Here is a 12972-nt window from a genome sequence, read left to right on the forward strand (position 1 = left end):
AGTATCTCAGTTAAGAATAGTATATGTTTGTTTGGATTAAGTTGTTACTGCAGAATGATAGGAACTTTATTTTGGACTATTGAGGGAGAATTAAGAAGGGAACATTCTTCCCTTTTTTATTGCTGAACAACATTCTCCACTTTAACTGTCACGGGTAAAAGAGCATCTCTTGTTCATTGGTAGACCAATCACTTCAGTTTTCATATGATGGGCTACCATAATTTTGGGCCCAATCAATGTCATGTCCATATACATGAATCATTACTTCTTTTATTTTCGAAGCATACCATTAAAAAAATCATTAAATGCAAGACTTTTCTTTCCAAACTGAATCATGCAAGGCCTTGTTCCAGGAGATAAAAAATGAAAACAGATGAAGCATGTTCCTATTGAATTAACCTTATCTTTCCTTTTTTACGTCACATCTTTAAATTTTTCACATTTCTATGATAAAAATTAATGTACTCGGAATTGTTAATTTAGATTGTAACACCACAGAGAACCTTATTTTGGTATATCTTATTTACACACAAAATGGAAAGCAATGATCTATATTTTACAATGCATGTCATTTTTCTCTTCATATATCACCAAATAAGGCCATGTTACTATTTGAACCATTATTTAGTTAGAATGAATGGATAAATAGCATCGGATCCAATTGAGGAAAGCTAGAATAATTCTCACTGTATTACGTTCACAATAATTATTCAATGTTTTACAATTGCTACACTAAGAATAATTTCCTAACATTTTTGGACCTTGCTTGTGGACCATAATACAAGGGTCAGTTAGGTATTTCAATCAATGTACATGTGAGATTGCATTCCATGAATCCATTAAAAAATTGTTCATAAAGACTTATTATTACATAATATAAGGTTGAAGCTCGTCATTAAAAGAGAGTGGGTGACAAAAACAAAGTATACACTTATAGAAAAAATAAAGTATACACTTATAGAAAAGCAAGGTGTTTTATTTTTAATTCGAAAAATTCTAAACAGAGTCTTTGCTTGGTTAAAAAATTAAAAATATTAAAAAATATTATATTTTTACCAGATATTTATAAAATAAATTGTTGAAAATGGTGAAATCTTCTTGTTAAGTTTTGGTAGCTTTAATAATGATATTTAAGTACTTAATGAAAATATATAGGTAGAAGACTTTTCAACCTTCAATTTAATAAAAACACAAATAACAGTGAAAATAAAATGTTGATATTTGTTTGCTTTGCTGAAAACACTTATCAACAAACAATAAAAAAATGTTTTTCTTTAATTGTGTTTCTTGTAGTCCATGCAATTCATGGGTAAGTTGAGATGTTACTTACTAGAATTGATTATCCTTTTGTGACCAAATTATATAAAGTCGACTATTTGTGATTAAGTTATAAATGGTCGATATGACAAAATTACATAGTATGAACTCTTACAATTATGTGTTACGATGAGCGTACAAATTTGTAATAACTTTGTCTTTTATTTTGATATATTTGAATCTAATGACTTCATTCAACAATTATTGCATTTATTAGTAATTATTGTACAATATCCCTTTAATGTTATTCTTTATAAGTAATTGTGTGAAGGAATGATTCATTAATATTTTTTTAAAAGATGTTTCGTGAATACCAAATATCATAACTTGAAATTATATTTGATTCTCCAAACATGTCATCCAAGGATATTAAAAAAACACACATAAATCTATTAAGATTATTATAAAAAAAGATTTAACCTTATTTTTTTCTCAACTTTTTGTGGTCAAATATCCAAAGAAATTATATAAATTGCACAACTAAATAACAAGTAGAAAAAGAAAGAAAAATATAAAGAAAAGAGATATGGTAGAGAAAAAGAAAGTTAGAGAGATGATATATAGAGAGAGAAATGAGAGATAGTGGAGAGAGGGAGAAAAAAAAAGTTTGAAGAAGGAAAGGGTAGGTTATGGTATTTGTAGTTTTTTTTTCTTTTTTCTTTTTTGGTTGAAGTAAGTCCCAACACTTCTTTCTTATCTTTTTTTATTTTTTTTAAACAAAAAAAAATTATTTATTTTTTTATGCTTAAACTTTATATGATAAAACACAAAGGTTCTAATGAATTTAACCTTAAGATTTTCTAACACATATTCAAAATTAAATATGGATAAAATATAGTTATTTAAAAATAAAGATGTTACTTTGAGAATATGTTTTATCAAAACCTTGCTAATAAAAATTCTATGGGATAAAAACCTGGTGAAGAAAAAGGAGTACATAATTCCATCATGAATAAACTATAATAAGTTTTTAAATGTGTTTCGTTCCAAGTTCTCGTAAATTTTTCAAACAATTATTCCAATTTGTAGGTTTATTTTGTAAAGAGTCGACAACATTGTTCAAGTTGTCCAAAATTATGGTTAGTTTTCAATCATTTCAATATTGTTGACTTTCATCGACCTTTAACCATATAAGATCACATTTGTAGAAAACTTGTTTTGTACAATTTATGTCTTAACATAAAATGATTCTACTTCTTCTTCGTGAATATGTGCATTTTTTCTCAAATTTCATTAATGAGATTGAGCTTATGTCTTAACATAAAATGATTCTACTTCTTCTTCGTGAATATGTGCATTTTTTCTCAAATTTCATTAATGAGATTGAGCTCAACTCATAAATTGTTGTTTCTTTCTTTGTCGAAAAGTTGTTTTCACCAAGATGTTTCACTTAAATTGACTAGAATCATGGCATCAAGTATGAAATTTTTTAAATCAAGTATAGGATGGGAATAAATATGTACATATTTACCTGGTACATCTTCCCATTTTAGTGCCCAAATTCATCCTCGTTTTGAATTACTAAAACTCTATTAGATTATTAGGTAACCTAAAAAAATATTTTCATTATTCTCCTTGGTCCTTTGTTTCGTTTCATTTAAAGAACCATTTTTTTGCTACATGAGAAATAGAACGACTTTGTCCATGCCAGTTCTGAATCAGAATTTTGCTAGATACATGCACTAATTTCGTTCATCAGTCAGAAAAAGTCGGGATTCGATCTCCATGAAAGGCTAAAGGAACATAAGCGAATCATCTTTCTTTCTATACCACCCAAATAAGAACAAACTCTATACAGAGTGATTAAGCCTTAAATGCTACGGCTTATAATAGGACCCCATATCCAGGTTATAAAAAAATACAAAAACTAAAAAAAGAAGAAAAGAAAAGAGGACTTGTAACTTTTTGTTTGAAAAGTTCTGTTAGGTTCTTATCTTAGTAGCACGCAATCAAACTCATGCGCTGTTTGGGGGAATGCCTTCTCACATATGAAGTTCCAATAAAGCAAGTCATCTCTATCTCTATCGAAAGCTTAAAGTACCGGAGGGAAATAACTTTCAAATAAAGTTCTTTATTCAATATTCATTGAGTTCACTTAGATCCTCGAGATACTTTTTCTTTAAGCACAATCTCAATTACACTATTGTGTGATTTTGTTCAAATGATGTAATGCATTTTGGGAAACGCAAAACTCACAATCATTGAATTAAATCATTTTTATATGACACACATTTGATCATTTATACTTCTTTTTAATATTTTTATTTATTTATTTTTTATCATGGGAGGATGTCCAACTCTTAATTTTGAGAATTCAATTGTGCAAACCATTAGTTTATTAAGTAATCTAAAAAATGTATATTTTATTTTTTTCTTTGGTTCTTAGTTTCGTTTCATTTAAAGAATATTTTTTGTTACACATTTTTTTATTCAACCGTTTATCTCATTTGATATCCACTAAGTTCACTCATATCCTCAAGGTACTATTTCTCTTAACATTTGCAAAAATAATAGATATTTCGTAGTTGTACTTAAATTCAATTATGTCTAACTCTTTACTCTTATCTATAATTCATTTACATTTATACAAATGTTATTTGACACTATTTTAAGATTTATGCAAATTCCTTCCTTAATATTTATCTTATTCACATTAAATTCTTGGTAAGATCATGTTTCACAAAGTTTCAAAATCAATACACCACCTAAACATCTCAAGGATATTTTCTTTCCTGAAAATAATGTCTCCATCATATTTCCACGTGATTCATAGTTCACTTCACATATCATATAATTATTGAAAATAAATATCCACTTTTACATGTATAAACAAACATTCACTTTTAAATAAACTAAAATCATTACGCAATAACCAAAAAAACAAAATCATAAGTTTTTTAACGTCAACAAAAAAATTTAACTTAAGCGAAAATCTCTTTGCTTGAGCAAAAATTAACCATAAAAGAGTGTTCAATTATAGTACTATTTTCGCTCAAGCAAAAATATGATTGAAAAGAGAGACAATTTCTATTCCTTTTTGCTTCATGGATCCGAGAGCAAGGTAAGTTTTTGGTTATATTTTCGCTTGAGCAAAAATGTGTAGCTTGAGCAAAATTTTGTCGCCTGAGAAAAAATATCATAAGTTTAAATAATATAACTAACTAAATTTCAAATATTTACCTAAAATCAATGCTTAATTTTGTACTTTGTAATACCTACAAAATTAATAGGATACTACCTTGTTGAGAATTTGACTTGTACTCTCATTTAGCTCATATGTCAACATACAAATCTATATGCTCAAGATTTTTAAATAGGATTCAACTCAGATTCAAGCTCACACAACCAACTTTCATTACTGTTTAAAACTTCAAATAATTCATAACACAACCCGACAACATTCAATAACCTTTTCAACATCAACATCAACTTTTAAATACCAAACTATAAAAAATACAATCTCTATGTTTTCAAAAGATATCAATCAAACAATTTTCATCATATAACATTCCTTCGAGAGAAATTTCAAATTGTGACAATGTCACCTTCACATCCAGATCATCTAGTATAAAGTTTTATTGAAAATATAAAACTAGTTTCCCTTATTTGAATACAATTATGAGTACTCACAAGGAGCTTCAACTCCTAAAGAAAACATGGATAACCTAACTTGCACCACTGAGTACTGATCAATGATATGAACATATCAATGGGACCCTAAACTAACAAAGACCAATCATAGGACCAAATATCTCATATGTAAGGCACATATACCTAAGTAACCAGGAAAACTAAAAAATGTCTCCAAGGAAAAAGGATCAAAATTGAACTTACTCTAATCAACATTTTGATCGTTCAATTTTGCTCTAATCATTGCTAAGAGTCCAAAGGTGGTCTTCAATCGTCAATATAATGGAGATTTTTTTCTAGAAAGAAGACAAAGGATAAGAGAATTCTTTTTATAGGGAGATGATGATTATTTTAAAATGAAACCTGAATAATTTTCTATTTATATGAACTCTTCATTTTAATAATAAAATATTTTAGTGTTATTTTAATTATACAACTTTTACTCTAAAACTATTTTCTAGGTCCATACATCTAAAGGTATTCAATACGACATTATTATACATTTATTGTCTTACATAAAATAGTTATTGACTTAAGTGTCAAAAGTATCTTTTGTAGACAATGTAATCTTCATGAGTATATCAGAAATATAAGGAGTTTACTATGAGAAGAATGATATAATCTTGATTGAAAATTTGAAGATAACAAAGGAAGGGAAATAGGGATTTGTGAGGTCTATTGGATCTAAGAAAAATATTTTTTAATAATATAAAATTTAGAGAGAGAAAATATTTAAAAAATAACATTTATAATAAAATGGAAAAAAAAAACATTTATGACCTATTTATAGAAATTTATTTAAATCTTATTTCTTATATTTATTTAAAAAAATTCTTTGTCAAAATTAATAAATTAAAAAAAAAGCTTAGAAATAATATAACATGATGAAAATTACTTGAAGTAAAATAAAATTTCATTAAGGAATTTTATAAGATCTTTGAATATCTCTAATAATAGATTATAAAAGTTTCTTGTTAATAAAATATCTTTTTAATGAAGTTTTTAAGTATATGAATTTCATAAAATTTTAAAAATTATTTACACAAATAAACTTCTTTAATTTTAATGAAGTCATGTTTTAGATTTATATTAAAAAGACTTTGTTAAATTTTAAGCAACTCCTATATTTATTATTAATATTAAAAATATCTTATAAGTACTCATTTAAGATTATTTAAACTTCGACGCACTTCCCAATTTTGAAAACATAAAATTAAGCAGAGAAAACTTTGTCTCACGTTTTTTCTTCCAAACTCTTTTTCTAGGTTTTCTTCCACCTGGATTGAAGCTGATTTCCCAGGAATCACCGACAATTTTGATTATGGAATTGGGCATTATTGTAGCATCTCTATGCAAGTTATTATTTTAAGTGAATATTTGGATCTACTTTCATAATCTATGTTCTCATATAACTACTTCATACCAAACTTGTCATAATAACATAAATCATTTTTGCAAGTTAAAATTAACTTATATAGAATTTATGACAGAATTTTTATAAATTAATTTTAACTTAAAAATATTTTATTTTTATTTTTTTCATTAATGTTACGTATAAGTTTATGATATATTTAAGAGCCAATTATTAATAATGAAAGGTTGACATGACTTTTTTAGTTATTAGAATGTGCTCTGATACTATATAAATAATGTAATATCCCTAATTTTTTATGCATATATAATAAAAGTAAAACAAATACTATTTAGTGTTTAGGGTTTAAAAGAAATACTATTTACTTAACATATGAATATATATAATTATCTCATAATTGTATTTAAAAGAAAATATCCTCCTTCATAGGAATTTTAATTTATACTTCAAAAGTTTTAATTTGTTACCCATATATAATAAAATAAAAGTAAAACCAACATTATCTATTTAACATATGAATATATATAACTATCTCATAATTGTATCTAAAAAAAATATCCCTCTTCATAGAGATTTTAATATATACTTTGAAAGTTTTAAAAACAAACAAAGTTTTTCAAAATTAAAACTATCACATCCTTCAGCTGCTCACTTAGGAGCTCTATTACCTGCAATCTCATATGCTCCCGTGTACAACATGATCATAACAGATAAAGAAACAGGGTAAGCTAGTTATAACAAAATTTTCTATATAATTTAAATTTCAAATTGATACACAAAATTCACAAATTCTCATACAATTTCTCAAACATTTCACATAACCATCAAGTGTCTATCAAAATTCATAAATCATCTTTCACATGTTCGACTTCTACTGACTCACAAAACATAGACACTTGACTCTACTTCCGAAAAACTCGTGTATTGAAATTAGAATCCCGAGACCTGCACCTGTCATACTACTCGCTGTGAATCCACACAACCATGCACATAAACATCTCAATCTCATTATCTAGTATGACAAGGTAAACTCATATGACCTGAAAGACCATATTATATTTCAAACCCCAGACAAAGTCATATGAACCTCCATCGACTCTCACCAACTTAATAACTTCATTTATGCGATTCCATTATATCAGTAGAGTCAGAATGTCTTATTACGGGTCTGACAGATCAATACATCCTAACAACAATCTCAACACGATATTTCCTTTCCTGGAAATCCTATGTCTTGATCACACTTTCACATCATTCCATATCTCATGTAACACATTAATACACCATTCAATCACACCAAATATTTTAAATTTTCTAAACAATCCAAATCTATCTCAAAATTCACTTAAACACATAACTAAGTTCCAAATATATGCTCTCTAAATCAATCATCTTCTAAAATCAAACAACCACTTTTCATCAAACATCTCATCTAAGTAATTCAACAAAATATTTAAAACAGTTCAACTCATTTATATTATCATTCAAATACTTTCAATTCTCAATCACAAACACCTTCAACAACTTATTCATCTTAAAATCAATATAAAATATTCAAAATTAATTATTTCAATCAATATATTACTTTACTATTCAAAAGAGACAATAATGCAAGCAAAAACAATTGACATTGGTAACAACGTCACCCCACATCTAGAATCTTCTAACCTAGGGTTCTATTTAAAAATAAATAAAACTAGTTTCCATTATTAGACAATCTCGTAGAGTTCACTGCCAGACTCTGATCGTCAAAATGATGAGGGAGAAGGTTAAAATTTCAGAGGGAATGAGAATAAAGGAAAAAGGGAACAAAAATAAACTTACTCTATCAAAACAGGTATTACATACGGATTATATGTAATTTCTGGCGTCATGGAGCGGGAATCAAAATTTTTTCCGTATGTAATTATATACGGATATAAGCACCATAAAATAAAATTAGAAGTGAATGGGATTCGAAGCCAGGTTCTTCAGCAATCCTTTAGCAACCCTTCAGCAACCAAGTAAAACTTAACCACTACACCAAGCAAATTCTTTAGTTTTATTATGATTTTTATTATACTTATTATTATTAATAATACTAACAATATTAATAATAGTAACAATATTAATAATATTAATAATAGTAACAATATTAATAATATTAATAATAGTAACAATATTAATAATATTAATAATAGTAACAATATTAATAATATTAATAATATTAATAATAGTAACAATATTAATAATATTAATAATAGTAACAATATTAATAATATTAATAATAGTAACAATATTAATAATAGTAACAATATTAATAATATTAATAATAGTAACAATATTAATAATATTAATAATAGTAACAATATTAATAATACTAACAATAATAATAATACTAACAATATTAATGATACTAACAATATTAACATATGAATCACATTTAATTTATCTATAATCTACTTGAATCTAAACATAATTTATTATATTATCTATTAGTATGAATCAAATTTAATATATGTCATACTCATAGTCATCATATTACCTATTACATTAAAATCAACTATCATATTAATTATTATTTTACGATCATATTGACTTAATTAAGTTCATTATAGGTAGTTGGTTTTACTTGTGTGTTATAGTAAAGAATATTGTCAACAAACAATATTATCTTTTAACATAAAATGATGACTTTTACATTAACTATTAATTAAACCTCTAATACAGATTACTAGTTAGCATACCATTATAGTTTAAACTATATTAATTATTCCATAAATCTATGTAAAAAGTTGTTACTAAATAACCCTTTCTACTAATATATAAATCATAATGACAAAGTGATTAAATAATTTATAATTTAAAATATTTTAAAAATTATACATTATATCAATTTTAATCTATGTAAGTAAATATTTGAAAATAAGATTTTTTTTATCGACAAAGAATAAAAAAAATTAAACAAAACATTTTAAGGATATTTCAATCCTTATACAAGAATCTCAAATCAGAAAAGAAGTGTAAGATACAAGCATCTATATAGCCATCTAACAAAAGCTTCACAACTACCTATAATAACCTATATTTGAAAATAAGATATCAAATAATTTTATATTAATATATATATAATATGAAAGTAAATTTAAATTTAACCATGAGTTTTAAAAAATTAATGATTAAATAAAGAAATATATTAATCAATATATATGTATTTATAGTATTAAAGTTATATTAATATTATATAATTTCTTTCTTTTTCTCTCTATCTATCTATATCCGGATAAAAGTAATATTACTCAAGTCAAATAAAATTACTATACACACACAATAAATATCTAAATGTATATTTATATCAAAATTAATATTAATAATATGAATATAATATTGATAATATGAATATAATATTAATAATATGAATATTAATACTAATAATATTAATACTAATAATATTAATACTAATAATATTAATAATAATATGAATATTAATACTAATAATATTAATAATATTAATACTAATAATATTAATAATAATGTTAATAATAATATTAATAATAATATTAATAAATATTAATAATATGAATATAATGTTAATAATAATATTTATTATAACATTAATAAATATTAATAATATGAATAATATTAATAATAATATTAATAAATATTAATAATATGAATATAATGTTAATAATAATATTAATTATAACATTAATAAATATTAATAATATGAATAATATTAATAAATATTAATAATATGAATAATATGAATAATATTAATAATATTAATAATATAAATATTTTATTTTATTATTATTATTATTAATTATATTAATATGTATAAATTATATTAATATGTATAAATTATATTAATATGTATAAATTATATTAATATGTATAAGTATAATAAAAATGATAATATGACCAAACAACCTGTTTTATATATGGATTTTGGGTCTTACATACGGATTTTGACTGTATGTAATTCCAATTTTTCTTATAGTGGGAAAAAGAAACTTCTAGAGAGATGATTTTTTTAAAATGAAACCTAAATAACTAACTTTATATTTATATAGCTTTTTTTTCTTTTAATAATAAAATATTCAAGTGTCATTTTAATTGTACCATATCTACTCTAAGACTATTTTTTTCGGTCCTTACCAATAATTGATTCATTTGAATAAATACAAATGTATAAGAGATAAATTCTTAAATAATTCTATCATAAAATTAAAAATTTGGCATACCCAATTATACCAAAATATAAGATGTCATTTAACTAAAATAATCCATAACCTTTATACACTTTTATTCGTCATCGATTTTAATTCTTAAACACTCTCACCAAATTATAAATAATATAATTATATTAACTTAACAAGTTGTCGCTTTGGCCGAGTGGTTAAGGCGTGTGCCTGCTAAGTACATGGGGTTTCCCCGCGAGAGTTCGAATCTCTCAGGCGACGATTAATTTTTTTATTTTTTATTTTTCCACTTTTATTTTTTATTTTTCCACTTTTATTTTTTATTTTTCCACTTTTATTTTTTATTTTTCCACTTTTATTTTTTATTTTTCCACTTTTATTTTTTATTTTTCCACTTTTATTTTTTATTTTTCCACTTTTATTTTTTATTTTTCCACTTTTATTTTTTATTTTTCCACTTTTATTTTTATTTTTCCACTTTTATTTTTTATTTTTCCACTTTTATTTTTTATTTTTCCACTTTTATTTTTTATTTTTCCACTTTTATTTTTTATTTTTCCACTTTTATTTTTTATTTTTCCACTTTTATTTTTTATTTTTCCACTTTCCACTTTTTTTTTTATATTTCTATCTTTGGTTGGGTTTTGAACTTGGTTAAAGTTATGAAGAAAGAAATTGAGCAATGATATATGGACAACTTGCTCCACTATACAACTCTTCATTTATTATATAAAAAAAAAGGTATTTTTGTTATTTCATACAAAAGTTGAAATTTTAGGTAAAGAAAGAAAGTTGTATACTGGAGCAAGATTGTCATTAGATCATTTTCCAAAAAAATTTGCAGCAAAGGGCCCACAAGTGCGAGTTTTGGGTGTTTGTACACAACAGACAAACATTTTTACAGTCAGAGATTTTTACAGATGAATTGGGAAGACCAGTAATCCAGCAGGAAATTAATAGAGGAACAATGCAAAGATAAAGGGGAAAACAATCACAGGAATAATACGATTTTTTTCTGTGAAATTGAGCAGTTCTGGTTTTCACAAAAAAAAATAATTCTTCATTTCTTGATATTCCGTACAAATAATTCTTAGGATAAAACTTAGATCACATGTTAAACGACTTGAATCACCTCCATTCAACCTAACAAAAATCCCTAACACATTTTAGTATACGTATTTAAAATTGGTTTATTTTAAGAACATAATTTTTTACATTATGAACCATCATGGTTCTGGAAGTTAAGGATGTTCCTCTCAAGCTTGGGAAAAGATCTTGATGTACTTTTAGGTAGGGAAAATGTTAGTTGAGGCAAGGTTTGGCCAAAGGTTTAAAGATTCTTGTGTTGATTCTTTCTTGGCTCTTCCAGCTTTCTTGGAGGATTCTTGGAGATATAGTTGACAGAAGCTAGTTTAGGCTAGGTAAGGTTTTTCTTGGTTGAAAACCTGTTACCCTGTCACTCCGTTGCCTCAAAGCTCATGAAATTAAGGGCAAGTTCCTAGTAACCATGGTAAAGTTTAAGAATAAAAAAGTCCCAAAAAGCTTATCGTTTTGGTCAAGAAGACACCTTCCAGCCATTTTCCAAGAACATAGTATTGCAGTGTTAACTCTGTCCCCACATTGTTAATTCACTTTAAATCCTCCTCCTAACTTCTAACTCTTCCCATATTCAGTTTGAACCTCCCATTCTTCCTTACAACAATGACCAACAATATTGAAGCCTTTCAAAAGTCAATATCAAAACTCCTAATCCATCCCTTGCTGTGGAGACTCACGGGCTTTGGGTCAAGCATAGTTGGGTTCAGCTGTTATGGTGTCAGCCCCTCTTTCCAAGGCATGTTCGGACACTGGAACCCGCTGAAGATCGTCGTGTACGGCGTGGTAAGCTCACTTTCTTTTATCTTGATGCTGTTTGTTCCAAGATGCAGATGGAAACATGGGAAAAGTTTGTTGTTGAAAGCACATGTTGGTTTTGTGGTTTTAATGCTTACCTCTCTGTGGTCGATTTTGGAAGAGCACTTGGAAGAAGGGAAAGTGAAGAAGAGGTATGGGAAAACGATGAACCTGACTTCCACTGGGGCGTTTGCCTTGATGGCTTTGAGCTTGTCGAGACAACTCCAACTTGGATTCGAAGTTGGTGTGAGTAACTTCTTGGTTGGATGTTTGTTGGTGACATTGATGAAGATGAGCATAAAGCTAGCTCCAATTGCCGCATTATTCTGCTATCTGCTTCTGAATGTTCGTTCCATTTCTGATTTCTTGCTTGGAATGCGTGCACGTAGCGCCGCACAACATGCAGATGACGAGGATACTGAATCTCACCACCAAGATACGGACGATACTCATGATGATGAAGAATTTGGTGGCTATATTGATGACCAATTGGATATTGATAAAGATGCTTTTATTCAGCAATTTTATTCAGTTCTTTTAGATCTCAAACTCAGTTCTTTTAGATCTCAAACTCAGTAA

At 26.1% G+C, this 12972-nt stretch overlaps 1 protein-coding gene and 1 non-coding gene across 2 annotated transcripts; both read left to right on the top strand.

The window, feature by feature from the left end:
* Positions 1 to 10679: 10679 nt before the first annotated feature.
* Positions 10680 to 10761, top strand: TRNAS-GCU (transfer RNA serine (anticodon GCU)). The gene has a single exon. It is a non-coding gene; the product is annotated as a tRNA-Ser (tRNA).
* A 1025-nt stretch (positions 10762 to 11786) lies between these two features.
* LOC137809346 (uncharacterized) lies at positions 11787 to 12972 on the top strand. The gene has a single exon (XM_068610471.1). The coding sequence runs from the start codon at positions 12202 to 12204 to the stop codon at positions 12970 to 12972; it is 771 nt and encodes a 256-aa protein (XP_068466572.1). The 5' UTR covers positions 11787 to 12201.

Source organism: Phaseolus vulgaris, chromosome 2, assembly GCF_000499845.2.
Source record: "Phaseolus vulgaris cultivar G19833 chromosome 2, P. vulgaris v2.0, whole genome shotgun sequence".
Lineage (NCBI taxonomy): Eukaryota > Viridiplantae > Streptophyta > Magnoliopsida > Fabales > Fabaceae > Phaseolus > Phaseolus vulgaris.